At 36.0% G+C, this 22,933-nt stretch overlaps 1 protein-coding gene across 5 annotated transcripts in view; it reads left to right on the top strand.

The window, feature by feature from the left end:
- Nucleotides 1–377: 377 nt before the first annotated feature.
- The window catches only part of LOC123557944 (uncharacterized), a 47,541-nt gene continuing 24,985 nt past the window's right edge, over nt 378–22,933 (top strand). Inside the window, exons 1-4 of one of the 5 annotated variants that reach the window (XM_045349767.2) lie at nt 393–456; nt 8,290–8,402; nt 13,496–13,570; nt 14,810–14,836. In XM_045349767.2, coding sequence (XP_045205702.2) covers nt 13,520–13,570; nt 14,810–14,836 — 78 coding nt within the window. In that variant the 5' untranslated portion in view covers nt 393–456; nt 8,290–8,402; nt 13,496–13,519. Of the gene's footprint in view, nt 457–6,880; nt 7,677–8,289; nt 8,403–11,147; nt 11,290–13,495; nt 13,571–13,712; nt 13,755–14,809; nt 14,837–22,933 lie in introns of those variants that run through there. The other 4 variants (XM_045349769.2, XM_045349772.2, XM_045349771.2 and 1 more) reach the window with 4 other exon arrangements.

Here is a 22,933-nt window from a genome sequence, read left to right as displayed (position 1 = left end):
ATCATTCTATAAAATAATAGTTCGTATTTTCGAAACGTTATGAGGTAACATACTTTAACTAAGAAATATTAATATATACATGTATTTTGATTTAATAATAGTTTAATTACATATATACACTCATGCATAAATGACATGTATATAAAATCAATTAAGAAATTCTCTGTGCCGAAAGCTACCTTGTATTCCAACCTTGTGTAGGACCCTCCACAGATTACAATAATACATGTATTTCAGTGAACAGTACAAGTATACATGTACATAATTTGTGTATGAAATGGGAATCCAGTTATTAGTCATGACATGTCATGCGTTCATTAATAAAAATCGCAATTATTAATGAGTTTTTGTCTAAATATAGTATGTTTGTTTATCAGTTATACGCAGAATAATTACAATGGCATACAATGAAGTTGAAAATATGTAAGTAAAACGACACAAGCCTTTGTCAAAGAGGTAAGTTTGTTTTATTATGGAAAATTCTCAAAATTATAATAAATATGAAAGCTGACATGTAAAGATAATCTGCTCCTAAGCCGGTGCTTTTGTCTTATGATATTAAACTGAAACAGAAAATGCATATTTCCAATTAAATTCTTAGTTAACGTAATTAAAATGATAAAAAGTGTTTATTTGTTTGAAATTAGTGAATATTGTAAGCGTTCAATAGAATGTGTTATCCAGTACCTAAATAAATGACTTACGGTACTGACTACGGGTTTCTGTAGTAATACATGTGGTTTGTAAAAGTACAACCCATATGTCTACAGAAATAACCATAGCTTCTAAGTAAACAACTTTCACATGACTAACCATATATAGTTTCTAAAAGTAAAACCCGTAGTTTATACTGAAATATCCAAAGCTTCTATAGACATAATACTAGTGGCTACATGGATTAACATAATTTCTATAGGTAACAGCTTAAAGGGTAAGGAAAGCCTGAAAATAAGTTATCTTTTTATGAAAGCCATCATCAAGCCTTTCATAACGCTGAAAGAATTTTTAAAATCGGACAACTGTTGAAAAAGATATGGCAGTTTGAAATTTAAGAAAATGGCTGATAATGGAGGCAGCCATGTTAGCGTGTTTATGACGTCATTTACACACTGCTGAATAATTTATTTAGCAAATAACCTTTTAAAAGTCTAATTTTCATATATTTCTTGAGTGAAAGGTGTAAATTCTTTCTGATCATTTCTTTCATTATAACTGGAAAAAGTAGAGAAATTATTTGACAGTAATAATTAAGTAAATGCAGTTTAATTGTGTATCTAACAATATATTAAATCCGCCATTTTGTTTTTTGTTGCCATGGAAACAAAATGGCCGCCAATTTGACCAAATATTTAAATGCTCATAACTTTCTTATTTTTATTCCGATTTTGAACATTCTTTCACTTATTTAAATGATCTTTCACTTATTTAAATGATTTTTCGGTGATATATGACCATTTTGTGTCGATTCGCCGTAAAACCCAACTCACTCACTTAAATGATTTAAGAAATCCCAGCCGACAAAATTAACATTAGAACAACGTTGCCTTTCCCTTTAATAACTACAGGAATAACATTATTTCTAGAGTAACAACTCTAAATTCGACATGTATAGCCATAATTTCTGCCGGAATAACACTACTTTCTATAGCATTAACCCAAGTTTCTACATGACTAACCATATTGTCTACAGGAATAACCTTAATTTCTGTAGGAATAACCATAGTTTCTATTTGAATAATCCTAGTTTCTATAACAATAAACTTAGTTTCTATAGGAGTAACTATAATGTCTATAAGAATAACGATAGTTTTACAGGAATAATTGTAGTTTCTGTAGCAATAACACTAGTTCTTCAGTAATATCCCTAGTTTCTGAAGGAGTAATAGTGGGGCCTCCGTGGCCAAGTGGTTAAGGTCGCTGACTTCAAATCACTTGCCCCTCATCGATGTGGGTTCGAGCCTTACTCGGGGCGTTGAATTCTTCATGTGAGGAAGTCATCCAGCTGGCTTACGGAAGGTCGGTGGTTCTACCCAGGTGCCCACTCGTGATGACATAATGCACGGAGGGGCACCTGGGGTCTTCCTCCAACATTAAAGCTGGAAAGTCGCCATATGACCTATCATGGACGGTGGACGGATAGCTCAGTGGTTTGCACACTGGCCTTCCAGTCCTGAGGTCGGGGGTTCGATCCCCGGCAGCTACTCGGGAATTTTCAGAAACGCTTTTCAGTGTTTCCCACCCAACTAGAGGTGTACTGGTCAGGAACCCAGGCAATCCTTGCGTGTATCAGTGCTATACACTGGGCACGTTAAAGAACCAGGCTGTCTATTCGCAACGAGCTAGGCTAAGTTAGCCGGACAAGCCTGTATCTGATTTCTGATCTCTCTGTCGTGTGGGGTTTGTCTCACTCTGTCCCTCTGGTCAGATCGCTCTGTGTCTGTACCAGTAGAGGATGAATTATGCACCCTGTTTGGCTGCATTTGAACTATGTAAAGCGCCTTTGAACGTGAAATTGATCATGAAATAGGGCGCTAAATAAATCTGGTATAATATAATATAATATATCATGTGTCGGTGCGACGTTAAATCCACCAAAAAAAAAGGAAAAGAAAACTAGAATGTGTCTGTAGGACACAGGGTGTGCCCCCCCACTGGTACATTTGTCACAAATAAGTGGCAATAATTCAAATGTTTGCAGTCTTAATGGGGTATAGCCTGAACAAACATTTTATGAAAGGATTCATTATTCTAGGCGCTATACTTTTTGAGCTATGAGCATCACAAACAAAAAATCCACTATTTTGGCTATTTCAAGGGCCATAACTCTGTAATAAGATCTAAGATTCTCAAGAAGAATGCCAAGTGTGCAAGGTCACATCACGATAAAGACCCCAGCAAGGTTTCCTGAATTTACATCAAATACTTTTTGAGCTAGGTATATAATTAGTTGAAAAAGTGCATTTTTTACTATTTCAGGGGCCATAACTTTAAAAATAAGGGGTGGAGCCAGCCAAAAAATTAGAGGTGTGAAAGTTTATATCATGATAAAGACTTATGCGAGTTTTCAACCATTTGTATTAAATACTTTTTGAGCTAGGTGTGTCACAAGGTGAAAATGCTCATTTTTGACTATTTCAGGGGCCATAACTCTAAAAATAGGGGGCGGACCCAAATGAAAAATAGGAGGTGCAGAAGTTTATATCATGATTAAGACTCAAGCAAGGTTTCATGAAACTATATCAAAAACTTTTTGAGCTAGGCATGTCAGAAGGTGAAAATGTGCCTTTTTGACTACTTCAGGGGCCATAACTCTGAATAATAGGGGCAGACCCAAATGAAAAATAGGAGGTGCGCAAGTTCATATCATGATTAAGTCTCATGCAAGGTTTCATGAATCTATATCAAATACTTTTTGAGCTAGGCGTGTCACAAGGTGAAAATGTGTATTTTTGACTATTTCAGGGGCCATAACTCTGAAAATAGGGGGTGCAGCCAGATGAAAAATAGAAGGTGCGCAAGTTCATATCATGATTAAGACTCATGCAAGGTTTCATGAATCTATATCAAATACTTCTTGAGCTAGGCATGTCACAAGGTGAAAATGTGCATTTTTGACTACTTCAAGGGCCATAACTCTGAAAATAGATTGCGGAGCCAGATGAAAAACAGGAGGTGCGCAAGTTCATATCATGATTAAGACTCATGCAAGGTTTCATGAATCTATATCAAATACTTTTTGAGCTAGGCATGTCACAAGGTCAAAATGTGCATTTTTGAGTATTTTTTCCATAACTCTGAAAATAGGGTGTAGAGCCAGACGAAAAATAGGAGATGCGCAAGTTCATATCATGATAAAGACTCATGCAAGGTTTCATCAAATTATATCAAATACTTTTCGAGTTAGGCGCGTCACGAACTTCGGACGGACGGACGGAAGTACTCACGGTATGATACTTAAGTGACTTTTCAATATTAAATTTTAGCCACATAAACCCAAAAAATTAGTCACATAAACCCACTTTTGGACACTTTTTAAAGTGACTGTCATATAAACAAAGAGTCCAAACCCTAACCTGCTAGACACTCAAGTACCAATTCGTTAGCCCGGACGGACGGACGCACGGACAGACGGACGGACGCACGGATGCACGGACAAGACCAAATCTATATGCCCCCACCACTCATGGGGGGCACAAAAAGGAAGGAGTAATAGTAGTTTCTATAGGAACTATCACCATACTTATAGCAATTATCGTTGCAATAACCGTAGTTTCTATATTAAAAACCGTCCCTCCTATCTGGTTGCTTCTTGCTATGTTTCTCTGTTATATCAAACAACTAAAACAGCTGGTCATTAGGTAAGTCAAATTAGTATCAATGAATTCATTACGTTAATTGATATGAAATTTAATATAATATTGTGAGATATTTCCTACATTACTGTTTGTGCAAAAAAAGTTTTAAATAACTTCTCACTGATGAATTACTTGGTGTACTGCATCATTGTATGGACCTATATCAGGTTGTCTTAAGTACAGAGGGTACTGTTAGACTGTATTTAGGGGTTGTATGAACTTCAAACGAAAAAGAGAAAATAAAATGCTTTCCACGAACCACTTGGTGGATATTCATCAAACTTAGAAACATCTTGACCATTATGTGCAAGCCTCTATTCTAACTAAGGTCATATCTTTTATAGTACAGGATGAACGTTTCATACAAAACCGTTTTTTTTTGCATTCCAATATAGAATTAGTAATAACATGTCGGGTAAAAAGCATGAGGTTACATTAGCATCTTTAGGGCAATCGTATCCCTCCAAATATGTCTCCCATGTATATAGCGGAGATACTTACTGTCTGTCTATCTATCATAAAGCTTGTCCATGCAACTCCTCCAGTACCACCAAGCAGATTTGCACCAAACTTCAGTAGAACGTTCATTCCCTAGTTGTGCTGTGCACATCGTCAGCATTTTCCAGTTTGGTGATCTTCAGCGGAGCCCCGCCCTTGATTCCTCAAATTTTATTATTTTTGCCCACTTCTCTTATATTACCGGCGGATTTCCACAAAACCTTACAAGAGTGATCAGTGCGAAGCCTTGTTAACATATCAATAGCATATTACGGTTCAATAGTTTTTAAGCAGAGTTATGGCCCTTGATTTGTCATATTTTACACTGTTTACACTACTTGCTGTATACCATTACGCTTTTCAAGGGTGATTAGTGTGAAGCGTAGCTGTGCATATTATCGTAATGAGATGACCCTTGAATTGTCAAATTCTTTGATATCTATGCTTCTTCTAAACCTTAAATTAGTATTATTACTGGCAAGCCGTGTATGTCGTTGGAATGTTATGTGTCAGTCATTTTCCCTAGAGATACGGTATTTTAGTTTTTAGGAGACGTATGTTTTCAATGAAATGGAACCGTTCCAACTTAAATAGATATTTTGAATCACCGACCTCTACCCCAGAATGCATCTTCCATCTGAATGAGGCAAACGCCGGCAAAATGAAAGGACAAATTCTTTTTGAAACTAGTAGAATAAAACATTCAAATGTTTACTATTAGCCATGTCTTTCTGTTCGGCACCTCCCGTATGTGTTAAGCGGAAATAGCCGAAGAATGTCGTCTGCGCTCCTTGCTAAATTATTTGTTTATTGAGCTTAGACGATGGAAGTGAGACAACTGGGTAAAGCGTTGATCTTAATAAACAGGAGAAGATAATAGTACCGATCTGTATCTAATTCTTCAGTATGATTTAAATATAAGACAGTGATATTCATAAATCAAGTAATGTCTTTTTATTGACAATTTTATGGTCTATTTATAAATAAGTAAAAAAGAAATTGTGGATGTTGAAGCATCAGTTCAATTTGAATTCTTTGAAAACCTGTATGGCATATCCGAGTACACTGTCCGAATCATGATACAATGTGTGTACTTAGTTTCCTGGTATTATTATCAAAACTATTTTTATATATTATGTCATAATTTTATATCAGATTTATAAAGCGCCCTTTTCATGCTAAATACGTTCAAAGGCACTCTTGGGATTACGCTCACTTGTACACTGTAACATCGGTAAAAATTAGCGCACCTACACATTGTAATCAAATTGTTTTAGATGGTGCAAGCAGAAGCAACACAACAACAAAATGTGTGCATTTCTGAAAAAAAAACAACATAAGAACGTCAACTCCAATAAAGAAGTTTTGTTTCAATTTGGTGGGACATTATGTATTTTATTCTAAATTTCGTAAAAAGTATATGACACTGGTAAATGAAAAACAACAACAACAAAAACAACATCATCAACAACAACAAAAAAACCAACAATGTTTTTATACAAAACACTTCATTATTTCTTTCATAATTCTTACACGGAATTTGAGAAGTGATATGCACCTAAGCAACATAACAGTAACTTGGAAAATGCTACTGTTCATAAATTAGGGTGCTGTTTTGATTACAAAATCGTTTTCACTTACTTTTGTTAAGTCATATTGTACATGAGTTTTATTAGTGGTAAGAGAGTTTTCTTAGTCTTACCTTAGGTTCTTGTCTACTATAAAACATATGCTGAACTCTTAAAGAAATGTATGTATTACAACTGTTTACAGAAATTAGACAACACGACATATGATACGCGTACAGCTTCAGTATTGGTCTACGAGCCATAAGTTCTTTAATATAATATAATGATAATTTTTTCTGAACCTAGGTTATAGTCCTTTAAGTTTGCATTTACACTGTACTGACTGATCGCGTGTAACGTTATTCTTTAACTGGCATGACGTGTTTAATGTGTTTTAAGGGGGGAAACTTTGGTGCGAAAAAGGTGATTTATTCGAATAGAGAGAAAATCACTGCTTCGTACGCCGTTGCTCGCTTGTTGTGTGTGAATGGTTTGCAACTGGGCTTTGAAGTATTTGTTTCTGAAAGATTATTCATTTGCCCAAAAGACGGTCAATTATTGATGAGGAAATATTTTTATAAAATAAAATTAGCGGTCCTGGAAGCAACGTACATTTCATAATGATGTTTATGATCTTGTTAATGGCTCATTGCAACAGAGGCAAAACATTTCTAAAATGAATTTTTGGCAATGTTTTTTCTCAGAAAACATTATCACTATAATATATTCAAGTGTCATGGACCCACAATGTATCTTAGATAGGTTACCTCCACATTTGATGTAGCTGGAAAAAAAATAAACAAAGCTGACAACTGTCACTGGTCAATGCGTGGCCTCTTTGGCTGGTCAATATGCAGAGTAATACTAGTTGTGCCTCCATAGATGTTCGAATTTCCAAAAATGGATTTCAGTGCTCGGTTGCTGTCAATGTTCAAGGAGGATGTTTTTTAAGACTGGGATATGTGTACACGGGGGCTTTGTGTTGCAGCTGAAAGGTGGAGATCCTCTGGCTGAGTTAGACTGTTACTTAGCTGTGGCTGGACATTCTCTTTCAAGTCGTGGCCAGTTGATGACAAGATTTTAGACGTGTTTTGTTGATGCCTCTTAGTGACTTTCCTGTAGTTGTTTAGAGAATGTGGATTTTTGTGACCAGTTACATGGGCTGCTTGATCATCTGGAACATTATTGTTCAAGAATTTCTGTCACAAATGCTTCTTGACACTGGTGTTTGTCAGACGTTTGTTGTTACGACTAGGTAGGTTAGCTTTTTCAGTAATTTTTGTCATGAGATGGTTTATTTTGTTTACTCCAATTGGCTGTGAAATGAACCACATGTCATGCTATGCTGGTTGCTCACTATAATGTAGCTAAATAAAAGGGGCTGTCATCATTCAGCATTCCATAAGGTCGTTTGCAGGCATCCTGCTTGTAAATCATTACGAGGCAACTGTTTTCATGTCCGGTAGCATACATTCTTAGATTTGATGTGCTGACATTGCGAATATCTTCAACAGTGCGCATCTTGGTTTGTTGTTTCATCGTCTAGTGCAGTTTCAGATCTCCTCAGCATAAGTTTCTATGTTCGGCAGCACCAACCCTCATTCCAAAATGCTGGGTATTGTTAAACGATGGAGTGTTATTCAGAGATGACGGTGCTGCAGCCCATAATTGATGGGCGGCATACAAAAGATCAATTTCTTCATCAGTTATTTCATCAGCGGCACGTGGTTTATTACCACGACATTGGGTTTTAAGTCTTTTTGTGTATATTTTAGAACTAAACGGGTCTTTGAAAACTCATAGCCTCTGATAAGACTTATGTCATAATTGCGGTTCGAAGCTACTCAGCATACTTCTCAATGTTACAGGTTCATACATTTGCCAATTTTTCTGGCGTACGCCTATGTAAAAACTGGGAGATATCAACAATTCTGATGCAGGAATCTGGTGAATTGGACGATGCTCATTTCTGGAGTGCAAGGTATACTATGATGACAATGTTTTTCTTCTAGCTGATGAGTTTTTATTTTCTGAATTTAACTGGTCAATTTCAACAGATCTGACAAAGCGATTGGCCATAAAAAAGTAAAAAACAATTAATAAATTACTGATTTCGAACAGAATATGTAACGGTTACTGTTTTGCAATGAGCATTTAGGGTTAACTTGTAAGCAAGTGGAAACAAGATAGTCCCGGTGAAATATAGCTTTTGTTTGTTTTGGGTTTAACGCCGTTTTTCAACAGTATAGCGTCGGGTTTTCTTGATATACCGCCATGTTACGATCAGACTGGCAAATTGTACACTTCATCAATGGGCCGACAGGCATCAATAAGGACAAAACAATATAAAAAATACTCTCTGGCAAGTTTTAACTAACAACTTCTTTTTTTTTGCCTTAGGAACGGAAGTAGTAAAAAATTTTTTAACTTTTTTAGTAGCAATTTTTTAATTTTATACTTGAAACATGGTTTTACAGTTTTTGCTGATTCATGTAAACATAGTTTTTGTCATTTCTAGGCTTTCTTGCTGTGAAGCATATGTTTAAATGGACTTAAAAGTCAAGTGTGTTAAGAAGATGCGACAGTGGACCAATATTATATTTGTTGTTAAGAAAGGGAGTTTGCACAAATCATCTAGATAATACTAGATTGGTACAAGGCCAGTCACTTGGTTTATCGTTCAAACTAACCTATGCTGGTAATGGCAAATTAGGATTAGATTCAGTTATAGATTCATTGCTCAATGCAGGCATATTGTACAACTTTTCTGCTACATAAGGAGCCTGATCAAAGGATTGCAAATTTGAGTTGTCAACATAAGAGAATAGGTTGTTCAGCTCTATAGTCCAAGATCTAATCTTCAAATACATTTGTTTCATTTCTTGAAACTGTGGAGCTAGTACATTTTGTGTAGATTTGATCTTGTGACACTGTATTTTTAGCAATACTCTGGTTTGTTTGTTTAGCAAAGTTAAAAAAAACGGTCTGGTAAACACTTCACCAGTTGACGTTTTGCTACCATGATGATTTGTCCATCATTGAATAATTGCACTTTGTATATGCAGTAAGTTCCTAGTGGGTGAACGATGTCTGTTATTTTGCCTTTCTCGCTATTCGATCCCACTTGAACAGTGTCCTAGACCGAAAAATCTTGCATTTTATTACAATTTTAGCTCGACTATTCTCGACTTCGAATAGTCTAGCTATTCTACTCACCCTGGCGTCGGCGTCGGCGTCACACCTTGGTTTAAGTTTTGCATGCAAGTACACACAGCTATCATGTAAAGGCATATAGCTTTGAAACACTTATTTTTTCTTTATCTAGATCAATTACCAACCTCTCTGGGTCAAGTTCCATAACTCTGACATGTATTTTGAGCAAATTATGCCCCCTTTTGGACTTAAAAAATCCAGGTTAAATTTTTACATGCAAGTTACTATCTCCAAAACTAAAGCAGATATTGAAGTGAAACTTCACATGTGTCTTTTGGGGTTATAAAACTAGTTGATAGCACCAAGTCCCGTAACTCTGACCTTCATTTGGCCAAAAAATCCTGGTTAAAGTTTTGCGTGCAAGTACATACAGCATATAGATTTGAAACTTATTTTTTCTTTTTCTAGATCAATAACCAACTTCACTGGATGAAGTCCCATAACTCTGACATGTATTTTGGGCAAATTATGCCCCCTTTTTGACTTAGAAAATCCTGGTTAAAGTTTTACATGCAAGTTACTATCTCCAAAACAAATGCAGATATTGAATTGAAACTTCACAAATGTCTTCGGGGTTATAAAACTAGTTGATAGCACCAAGTCCCATAACTTTGACCTTCATTTTGGCCAAATCATGCCCCTTTTTGAACTAAGAAAATCCTGGTTAAAGTTTTACATGCAAATTACTATCTCCAAAACTAATGCAGATATTGAAATGAAACTTCACATGATTCTTCGGGGTTTCAAAACTAGTTGATAGCATCAAGTCAATAGCCCCTGACTTGCATTTTGGTCAAATTATGCCTCCTTGGGACTTAGAAAATCCTGGTTAAAGTTTTGCGTGCAAGTCAAACAGCTATAACTTAAAGGCATATAGATTTAAATCTTATTTTTTAAGATCAATAACCAACCTCACTGGATCAAGTCCCATAACTCTGACATGTATTTTGGGCTTATTATGCCCCCTTTTGGACTTAGAAAATTCTGGTTAAAGTTTGCGTGCAAGTTACTATCTGCAGAACATATGCAGTTATTAAGTTGAAACTTCACATGTGCCTTTGGGGTTATAAAACTGGTTGATCGCATGAAGTCCCATAACTCTGACATGCATTTTGGTCAAATTATGTCGCTTTTTGAACTTAAAACTTCTGGTTAAAGTTTAGCAATGCAGGCATTGCACTATTTATTTGACCTGTCAAAACATGTACCGGCTTTCATTATATTCTGTTCACGCCTATATAAGATTAACATGAAAACCAGAAACATGTTTTGACAGTTTAAATAAATAGTACAAAACTGGATTGAAACTCTTTAGATATTTAATATTTTGGGTAACATTTTCCTGCTTGGGACAGTATTTCGTATAGTCGAGCATTGTCTTACGGACAGCTCTTGTTTATACTAGCGTTATCTGGTATTGCTAAGGGAAGTAACTCTAGGTAAGCGATCTCGTGATATTACAGATTTGTGGGATAAATCCGATAAGTGAATTACCAATGTAGTCATGTTACTCCTATACTAAGATAAATTACCAATGTATTGTAAAATGAAAAGACGTTGGCTGACTTTCAAGGTTTTTTCTTCCTTGTACACGATAAACAAGACTTTAAAATATAAAGGTATGCACAGGTGGATTAAACAGACTGACATGTTAGGTAAGATTGGCAGATAGATAATTTTGAAATTTATATCTAGTATGGAAGAAAAGATTATTTAAGAAAGGAGAAGTTTTATTTTTATAGTTTATTGTTTTGTTGTAACTGAAATAGAAAGTAGAGATGGTACCTAAAATTCAAATTGCGTCTGATATTACTTTCTGTTAAAAACTTAATACTGGAGTACCTCAATTATGTAATGGTTTAACTTTTATACATCATTTTTTTCGTGCTTAAAGGCAATATTCAATAACTCTTCTAGGACTATTAAGATTACTAAAGAAAGTATACATCAATTCGGATGTGTTTCCTAAAATATAGTGTACTTCAAGACCTATGAATAATCATTCAAATCAAAAACTTGAGCGTTATCTTTCATTTCAATACAAACAAAATTATTCAGTTTTATGTATTACTGCCGATAATTTACAGGTATGGTTTGATCGTAGAAAAGAAAACATTATTAGTGGGAAAAAATATAAAAAGACTATATGAATTTTACGACATCGAATCCCTCAACATTTTACAAAATTCGTCTGCCAAAAATAATTAAGGCTTCAAAATGTATGAGTTAAAAACAGAGTGGTATTATATGTTTATTCTATCTGATGGCCGCACCAAAACCATACCAAAACCTGTGCCGACAGAAGTTATTTCACCTTTTATGACACGCACCTTAGGCGTCCTTTGGCGTTTATTCTTCTGATGGAATTGAGTCGAGTCGGATCACGTAGCTCGAGTAAAACGTGGAGTTTTACGGTCTTGTTTTCGGCGCTTGTTTACATTATCGACGAGTTTATAAAAACCAACATTTCTACAAAAGCAGTGTAATTTCTTCATTCAAATAATATCTTTTGGTCATAAATTTATCATATGTTTATTAGCCCTGCAAATTATGCACGAATCATCCTCAGCTTCTCATTCCGCCATATTGTTCTCGCATTGTTCGCGGTTGGTGGTGTGAACTTTTGACCCGAGAACAATGTTCTTGGGCCTTGTTCGTGTCATTAGGGCGATTCTATCTCGGGTCGAACACAGAAGAACAAGAAGAACGAAGCGTCCAAGGACGCTCTTATGTTTACAAATGTACCTAATTTGCATATTGACCGAGGCGTGCGGAAATCGCATTTACCTAGCGGAAGCTGCCGTTACAGAAACTTCTGCTAATATAACGCAGACGTTCTTTAGTATAAATAAAATGGTCGTGTCAGTTTAAAAGAAATTGCAATCACCGTTCTTGAGTTAATCCACCAAAACAACGAAGCCGATGTCGCTTTCAAAAGTTCCCGTAATTGCTGCACGGTGCTATGTTAAAATATTGCTAGTGTGAAATAAACGATATGCACTTCAGTTTTGCACTTGATTTGTTGTTGTTGTCGTTGAATACGTAACCTTAGGTACCATCTCTATAGAAAGTGTACATTTTTACAAAAAAAAAAAAAAAAAAAAAAAAAAAAAAATGAAATAAACGACAGGAGGCCCACTCATCTGATGAGGATCTAGACCTTTTGACATTGTTTCTGACCAAGTTTGGCAAAATCGTTTTAACAGTTCATTAAAAGTTAGTTTAAGACATTCTAATCGCTTTTGCTCTGACGGCCCTAATGCGTAACAAACAACAAGAGTGGCCAGACAAAGAGCGTACAGACCAAGCTTTATTATAAGAAGTTGTTTATAGAGTTTCTATTTTTAGCTCTGCTGGCCTCTTAAAGGGTCCAAAGATAAATATTGATATGAGAGAACTCTGTGCATGGATGCCACAGGCCATATTTGGGGAACCATTTGAACAAACGTTCGAGATGTTACAAATTAAGTTTACTATAGATCCATCAGAAGTTCATCAAGGTTCTATTGTCCTACTATTGGCTTTGGCGGTCTCTATGAGGAGGCGAAAAAGAACCATTTGAACACATTTGATAAAGGTCTTTACAAGAATGCTACGTACTAAGTTTAGTGAAGATCAAGCTACTGGTTAATGTCAAGAATTTGTTTTAATGTTTTTTTTATCTACCTTTAGCTACATGTATCACGATCCTTACAAAAGGGTCAAGTGGAAACATATCAACAATTTTAAGAATGGTCCGTGTAAGGATGCCACAGGCAAATCTTTGTACTGATCTATCAGTTCATGAGAAGGTTTCGTTTAAATGTTTTATTATTTAGCTATGTGACTACACTTATTCTCATATATGTATTATTGTTTTAGAATGTCAGAAATAGGACATTGAGAATGGCACACTCCAAAAGAAGTAAGGGAAGAGGACTTGCAAACGAAATCACGGTAGTAAATTTTGAAGGATTCACAAAACGTATATCCCATATTCGATGTACACGTTCTATTTATAGACGGGTTGTCATTCCTCATAATTAAAATTTTCCTATATTCAAGTATCAAATGTTAGTTTATATCAGGCTTTGTTCAAAAGTTTCATGGATCCTTTGCCTAAACCAAATGTTTGAAATGCGTAAGCGTTTATATATTTTACAACATACATTAGAATGTCGGCATTGAGTAACCGAAAATTTAATTTACAATATTTACATTCGCCCTATTCTTTTCCATTGAAACTTTTGACGTTCATTTCGTATGAACAGCAAAGGAAAAGGCGCGGAAGTTACGTCATCGCTGCTTAGTGATAACCGACCGCCGTTTTGACAACGTCCGCGTATAGTCAGGGAGAACGTTCCTCAGATGACGTCGCAGTTGTTCCGTCTGTTGAATAGAATGGCCGGGAAGCTGATTTAAATGTTAAATGCTGCAAATTATATGCAGTTCATAATATTATATAGTTTACAAATGGAAAGGAAAAATAATGTAAATATAAGAAATGAAACTATTTTTTTCGGGGTTCATGCGAAATGAACGACAGAATAGGATCGGCAAATTGAACATGAATCGCGCGATTCATTGATTTGCCGATCCTACTCTGTCGTTCATTTCGCATGAACACCGAAAAAAATCATTTCATTTCTTATTCTAACACGATCCGATTCATTTTCCTATTAAACAAAGAAGGCAGAAAACAGTGAATTATTATTCAACAAATCACTGTTCTGACGTCACAATTATTACGTCATGGCGTCAAACGGCATAGCGGCGCGCTGGAAAAGAAACCATTTGAAAACGGGCAAATTTTTAATGAATGTCGTCAAGGGTGTACTTAAAAATCCTTGGTAACGTGTTAGAATCGAAATAATATATCTCATTTAGTGATTTGCTCTTGAATAAATCATTGTTTGTCGTTCAGATGCGTATTATTATATCACTCGGGCTGCGCCCTCGTGATATAATTCCTTCGCATCTGAACTCCAAACAATGATTTATTCAACGACAGATCACTGGATGAGATATATTTTTTCTTAAATAACTATAAGTATAATATAAGTTGATATAAATTAGAACATGTTTAAATTCGTTTTTTAAAAGCTATGTGGCAACTACTGACTATATTAAGTATATTTTTAACATCTCTACAAAATAAAATAAACACCTTCAAATTTATAAATGTTTCTATTTCAGAAACAGGATGAAGAAACTTTAACAGAGGTATGTTACAATTCGTTGTTTTACCAACATGTTAAAAGGTTTTAAACTACAGGCTCTTTTTCAAATTTTAGTAACCGAAAATACATATGATAGCTTTACATCAATTATTGACCACGCGGAACAAAACAAAGATGACAAGTTGTTGTTGTAGCGGATATAGAACCGTTAAAAACGAAAGAGTTAAATTTATATGAATTCGTAAGGTACTTCCTGATTTAATGTTTCACAACTTCATGATTTTTAAACTTCCGTATAATGTAAAGTCATGGTGTATGTTTCGCTCTTTAAGACTTAATGATTCCTCAAATTTCATAAAATGTAAAATGATAAAATATTAGATCATGAACTCATGATTTCAAATTCCTTTGCTTCACGATTTTTAAGTTACATATGACGTGAAAATATTAAGTTTAAAATTTTGACACAGAAAAGTAGATTTTAGCTTGTCCGCTCTTAAGTATGTTTGTTTGTTATTTGATTTATACTAAACAGAGTCAGTTGTCAAAGAGACAAAATATCTTGGTTCTTTTCTTGAAATAACGAGATAGATTCCTTCGTGGCGACTGGTCCCTCACCAAGGTGGGTTCGATCCTCAATCGGGGCGTTGAATTCTTCACGTGAGGAAGCCATCCAGCTGTCATACAGAAGGTCGGTGGTTCTACCCAGGTGCCCGCCCGTGATCGAATAATGCACAGAGGGGCACCTTGGACTATAATTGCGCCGGTGTGACATTAAACCCCTAAAAGATGAACTTAACAGATCGTATAATAAATCATATAAAACAAAGCAAAGTAGATGTTGTAAGTATATATATAATAGTTGTTATAAGGAATTTGCCATAAGTCCAAAGTGATTACTAGACCAGTCAACAAAGACATGCTACGTTTCATGATACTGATACAAATGTATCAAATCTGAAACTGATACCTTGCATAAGGAAAGCATTCCGACAAAGGTCAGAGATCAACTGCCTTATAGGTATTTCACTTTTCTTTTTAACTATATATCAGTATTCTTAAAAATGTTTCCCCACCATGATGCATCACTTTCTCTAGCGGTATGCGAAGTGCGAGATAACGATGGCGAAGCGCGAGATCAGTAATTTCGCGCTTCGCCATCGTCATTTCGCGCTGAGACCACTTTTCGTATCGCCTGCGCATGTAAGCGAATCGTGAAGCGCGAAATCACTATGGCGAAGCCAAAATCACGAAAATTCTCAATTTCGCTTCGCCATCATGATTTCGCGCTTTGCCATCGTGACCCCGCGTTTCGCGTATCGCTTGCTCATGCAAAGCGAAAAGCGAGATCAAAATGGAGAAGTGCGAAAGTACGAAACTTTCAGGCTTTAATATTAGCATTGAGTAGACATTGTACCAACAATATTGAATCATAAAAATATTAAGGTATTAGATCACTAATAGAGAACCTCCTTTTTTCCTACCATAAACCTACTTTTACTGCAATTCTAAGTGGGGCTTAGCTTCAAGCCCTACTGGGACCAATTTTTTCCCTTATTTTGCCTTTTTTTCTAGTAAGTTTTTACTTATTTCAAGACTTATTATTGATTTCTTGTACCAAAATGGAAAAAGATGAATCTTATAAGCGATTTCTTGGTGTTCAAAGTGAATTTACTACTTAAACAGAAGGGGTAGAGTTACCCATCTTTAAAAAAATTTGTAAACATTACTATTAGTGATCTAATACCTTAAAAAGATAGCGTGATTATTGATTTAACTCAACGACATCTAAAACCAAGTATTACACTGAAATCTTGTTTGTTTGTTTGTTTTGGGGTTAACGCCGTTTTTCAACCGTATCACAGTTATGTAACAGTAGGCAGTTAACCTAACCAGTGTTCCTGGATTCTGTACCAGTACAATCTGTTCTCCGAAAGTAACTACCAACTTCTCCACGTGAATCAGCGGTGGAGGACGAATGATTTGAGACACAATGTCTTTTATCAAATCGTCACGGAGAACATACGCCTCGCCTAGGGCTTGAGCTCGCCACCCCGCGCTCCGTAGATCTGCGCTCTCCCTATTGTGCTAAATCCTGATTTGATAGTTTTTTTTTAGAATGTTGTTTAAGGTCTTCTTAAATATAATATATATAATATAGTTACCCATTAGGCCATTGAAAATAAAAACTGTATTCACCAATTTTAAAGAAAGAACATATTTATTTCACTGTGAATTGGTTGTTAAATACTGTAATGACTTTATCGGTGTCAGACCTGGGCATTACGCGTAGGATTTAACTAGGTGTAATATTTGATTTCTATTATGTTTTATTTTCTAAAACATTGGGACCATGGAATAATTGATAGTTTCATACACTTAAGTACAAGATAAGATATATCTATGATATATGAAAATAACGTAATAATTATTATGCGTGACAAATTACGTCTGAAGTGTTATACAATTTGGTCCTATTTGAAAGCTTTTAGGCTTGAAAATGTCTCCTTGCCGATTTCTCAACCAGCACTTAACAATTTTTGACATTGTATTATAATTTCATTATAGAAAATTGCCTCTTTAAACCGTTAGCATTGACGGCGTTGATTGTAATATTTCACATGCTCAGGAATTTTACAAAATAAGCAATCATGTAGTAGGATAATGAACTAAATTGCAAAACTGTACCTAAATTGTTATAAAATTACAAATTCAATGCACGTTAAATCAACTAATTATATAAATCAGTTTGGTTTGCTATACATATAATGCCTAGAGAAGGAACGTTTATAACAACGTATATAATGTCCATAAATGCTTAAAAATATGTAAAGTTAGAAATGAAACGATCTTAATATTTGTAATTGATTTACATTTTATTGGAGAGGTCTATCAAGACCTCTCCATAGTGTTGGCTTTCAAACAAGGAGAATTTAGACTAATCTACTAATTTTACGGTGTTAGATTTCATTTTCTAGCGCAAATTACGGTAAGCCAGTCTAAAATGGCCAAATGCGCTTACTATTCTTTGTTCGCAGTATTCAAAGATATGCATATGAATTGAATCACATCATTGTATTGTATTGTAATGTATTTCGTTCAATTAAATGAATTTATAGTTTAACTGGCGGGTTCGTTTTCCCCGTCCGGAAGACCTGCCGGAATAAGAAAAGTTCTTTCGAGCTTCTGATAGTCGGAGATGTTAATCACGTGATCAAAAACGGCGGCAATTCGACAAAAACTGAGTAATAAACTAGAACAAATAAAATGTTTAGAATATCAAATAGCACATTAACAAAAAAGAAAGTATCTAAAAAATCATTTAAAAAAGAATGATATTTTTTTTTCACTTCCGGCAGACGTCCGTTCGATTTGGATTTTCTTAGAACGTTTTTCTAAAGCTTCTCGGAAGCTATTCTCTTGGGGCCGTTGACAAACAAGCCTGTCAGGTGAGGTTCTCGCAAAAATTGTTAGATGCTAATTTGGCAGCTTCCACCAGGGCCAAGTTCAGTGTACAACTATTGCGGTGGTAGCTTTTGAACCTTTTTAAATGAAATTCAGTAACTAGGAAATGCTTGGGCTTACAGTCCTCGGATTAGCGGAGCTTGATCATAACCTGAAGATGACTTACGGATTTTGAGGTCATTAGGTCATGGGCAAGGTGACTATGACCCCTAATAGGTCACAGTGACCTGCAACAGGGAAACTGTTCTTCGTCTATAGCACAACCTATCATATAACCAGATAACAATTAGATAACAATTGTTATTAGATAACAATTGTTATCTATGGCTCTGGTTTAACTTTAAAAGGAACAACACTGGACCTCTCCTAGGTTTCTTTTTTAAGAAGCCTACTTCACACCCTATTACCTGATGTCCATCACGCCGAGGGATGCGGCTGCCACAGAGGTAGGAAATCAATAACGGTGAGTAGTGGTGTTAGTTTTTTGAGCTGTATTTTTTCATTTCGACTTTCAATGAAGATATTCTGGTGCAGGCATACGTGTACATGCCTAAACATATTATATGATTAATCCTGGTCGCCAACTTTACGAAATTAAGAAGAATTCAGCTGTTTAAATTGGACGTTAGTTAAAATTGATGCGAAAATCACATTCAATGGCCTCATTCGAAGTGTTAACAAAATAATTTGATCGAATTTACCTCACACGTCAAACGATCAATCATCTGGGGATAATCCTGGAAAGTTTCAAGTCTGTCCGTACGTTTACACCGACGTTCTTACCGTCCAAAGGGACCCGGGTATAATCACGAGTAGTATAGGCGTCTCTTTGGCCTCACGACTGCGCATGCGTGAGAATGACGTCATGCGCGGCGGCCATTTTGAATTTTATTTTTAGAATGACATCATCTTTCTATTTTAAGAATGACCTCACTCTGCTATTTATATCTCCCGGAAGTATATAGAGCTGACTTATATACCTATCTAGGGCGTGTTCGCGCACATTGAGGGTCAGGTACTCAGCCCTAGACGGGGAGATAACATGAAAACAAAAACTATATATTAATAATGTTTAATTAATAATTATATAGATTTATCTATAACGTAATATACATTGTATGGCAAACAAAGAACTTATTAATGAAAATATTTATTCCATTTAAACTAAAACCATTAAGCTTTATTTAAGATAGCTACGTTAGAAATAACGTTAACTGAAAATAAAGTATTACATTTTTGCTTACGATGTTTCCTCCTTGGCGTCCACTGACAAAATGACTGCAATCATAAGTGTAATAGTCCTTAATGCGCATGCTCGGACGTTTTTTTCATAATGACTTCATAAGCTATATTTAGATAAGGTCATGAGTGCATCAAACGTGATCATGGTCAGAATGTCTCGCGTGTGTTGATTTAAGGCCGGATGGTCGGACAATAAAAAGTAAACATGTCAAAGTTAATCCCTTTAAAGTCGCCACAATGTCTGGCGTGTATTTATTTAAGAGCGGATGCGTGAACAATAGCCTATTCAACTGTCAAATTTAATCCCTTTAAAGTCGCCACAATGTCTGGCTTATGTTGATTTATGGACGGATGCATTAACAAAGGCCTATTGATCTGTCCAAGTTAATCCGTGTATTGAGTACGGGAAGGGAGGTGACATCAGGTCTGGGTCGCATATGGACCGAAGTGCCTCTTTCATACCGTCAATGATATGATGTTAAAGAACATTTTTCTTAAACAGTTGCCAACATTTTTAATGACCATCCAGAGTTTTAGAACCAGTAAAGGGCTTTTTTAAGAAGGTTGCTAAAATCATCAAAATAAGACGTTTTAGGGTCCATTTTTACATTTTGGGTATCTGACATTTTTGAAGAGCCCAAAGGGTGTACTTTACCATAAACTAGGTGCCAACCGGAAATGAAGTCATTAGAATTTCAAAGTCATCGTACAGACTCGGGACCGGTACCGTTAGAAAGATCTTTTTGAGTAGGTTCAGAAAATATGTACAATTACGGGTCTATCTCTATCCGTTTTCCAGATATTGAGGTTTAAAGGAATATGTTGTTTTATTTGTGTACACCACAACACCTACCGACTCTTCATCTTTTCTTTCAAATCATATTCGAACGTATGGGTTATAAATAACAAAGACATATTGTTCTTTCAATCTTTTATTGCCAAAGCTTCTATCACTAATACAGGTTACATGTATCAATTAAAATAAGACAAAATAAAGTCATCATTCAACTTCTTGCAATACACATCGAACGGTTTTAAAATGTCCTTCGTTTTTCGTCCAGAACATCGGTTCATAATGTAATATACGAAATACAGCCCGCATATGTTTGAATCTGTATCCTGTATTTGACTGAAGTTCATCCAATAACGCCTCTTTAACACTTGCTCAAAATGAACTTTGTAGTGCTCTGGTCTATTACCTAGTGAATCGAAAAATTCGTCGGGTCCCCTTTTTGGAAAATAAAAGGCCACCCAATGTTTTCCTGATCCCTGGCTCGTGTCTGTATTTGAAATGACGTATTGTCCCCTACGTATCTGAAGTTGGTCCGCCGCGCATATTGTCACAGGGTACTCTTTTAACATTTCCTCGAGCTCGTAGTTATTCATTTTAAAATGTATAGGTGTTCCAATCCATAGTATCTTGGGTTATATTTTGGCGATATTTCTTACGTCGTGGGGTGTCTAAATCACGACTCAAAGGTGTGTCCATTTTATCCCTATGTCGCTTCAGATCACTATGCTTTTGTGACCGTCTTATTTCCGACCTAGCAATATTAACCGCTTGGGCTACGGGTGTCACAAGTTTTACTACGGGGAGATCTTCCCCTTTTTGTTCTTGTGCTTCTCTGTCTTGTTTCTCTTTTAGTTCAGCCATTTTTCTAAGATGAGCACCGCTACCCACGATGTAACGGCCCATATGATCAGGATACACATATCCGTCACTCAAGTCTTTGAAGTGTTGTATCCTTTTTTCCGGGTCCGGTTTATCCGGTACCCATTTTTCTTGTTTATAATCGTATACCTCTATGGTACCCATTTTGCATGATGAAAAGTTAAAGCACGCCAATCCTTCTTACAACGTTCATTCATCATCATCCGATTTTTCATCGTCATCACTTTCTTTATTATCATCCATTAAATATTCTTCTTTGCTTTTATGATCGGGCCACAACTCATCAAATAGGTCTTTTCTAAGGGCAATGGCTTGCCGAACAGATTCTTTGACAGTCATGCCGTGCTGACTTCTTAGTTTCTTAGCCGACTGTAGAATCTGCTGCTGAGTAGGGTCGTTTTGTAGCTCATAAAAGTCAATTAGAAATCGGGCATAATTTTGTCTCAGTCTCTTTCTTAATTGGGGCAATTCATCATTAGCAGTGCGACTGTACGCTTCTTTAAAAGAGAGCCCTTGTTCTGTATAGTTGTTAACTTTAGCTTTAAATTGTTCTTTAATAGATTGTCTGAGAGGATCCTGAAAACGCTTATCCCATATCTCACGGCGTGATCGCTCTTCTATAATCTCAACTTTTCTGCGTTTACCTGGAGGTCCCTTGATCAAAGATCGTTTCTTTACAAAAGTATCATTATTTCTGTTTTCTGTTTCATCATCACTATCATCATCATCATAGTCATCATAATTCTCCTCCTTATCTTCAAACTTGTCATCATTTTTATCAGATCCTTCACCATTGAAATAGTCTTCTTGTTTATATTCATCATCTGTTCGTTTTCTCTTTTCTGGAGTGTTTGCCTCGAAAATGTTTTCACGTAAACGGTGTTGTTCTGGGTGCTGGATTTTAAGTCTATTACCAAATAACCGTGAGGTCTTGATGTCGCTCGTTCAAACCGTTTCATAAAGATGTTACTAGTCGAAGGATATATTCTTCTTGCCAATGTAGCCACTTGCTGTCTATCAATAGGATTATTAAATAGCACCAGATACTGCGTATTCAAAGCGATATCTCTGCAGGCTTTACCTTGAGGAAACAAATTTTGGGTGAGATATACGACAGATATGTTCCTGTGGTGACTGCCCTTGGTGAAGAGATCAGCAATTCTTTGGTCGCATTTAGCTTCAGTCATCAAGTCGTCAAAGACCAGCAGGTTCCTTTGACTAACATTTATATACTGGGAAGCATTCAAGTAGTCTGGAATACCGTGTACAAATTCGACACCGGGGATTTCACGCTGAAGTTCATCATACAATGGTTGCCATTGTCCAAAACACCATATGATACGCTGAGGCTGAGGTCTTACAAGATTTGATGATAGCAGTTTCCTTGTCCATTCAGTTTTTCCACTACCACTTGGTGCAGAAACGACCATAGAAAATGGATGTTGAAACGTCGTCTCTCTTGAAGTGTTCAATATTTGTAATGATGGTGAATAGTTCCCAGTGTGGTCGTCACTCCAATGCTTATTACGTTGATGTCTCAGCATGGCGTCACGCCTAGAGAATGACTGGTGACATAGAGGGCACTTATTCATTTGTGAAGTAGATGTAAAATTATTTTCATACAACAAGACACTGCTTTGTGTTCTTACAAGTTTTAAATGCCACTCTTAAGCTTTTAAAACATATTTTGCTGTCAGAATTATTGTCAGTAATGGTGGTGGTGGTGTGGTGGTGGTGGAAGACGTGGTGGAGGTGGTGGAA

This window comes from Mercenaria mercenaria, chromosome 5 (genome assembly GCF_021730395.1).
Source record: "Mercenaria mercenaria strain notata chromosome 5, MADL_Memer_1, whole genome shotgun sequence".
Lineage (NCBI taxonomy): Eukaryota > Metazoa > Mollusca > Bivalvia > Venerida > Veneridae > Mercenaria > Mercenaria mercenaria.
This window is presented reverse-complemented; position numbering and strand designations above follow the sequence as displayed.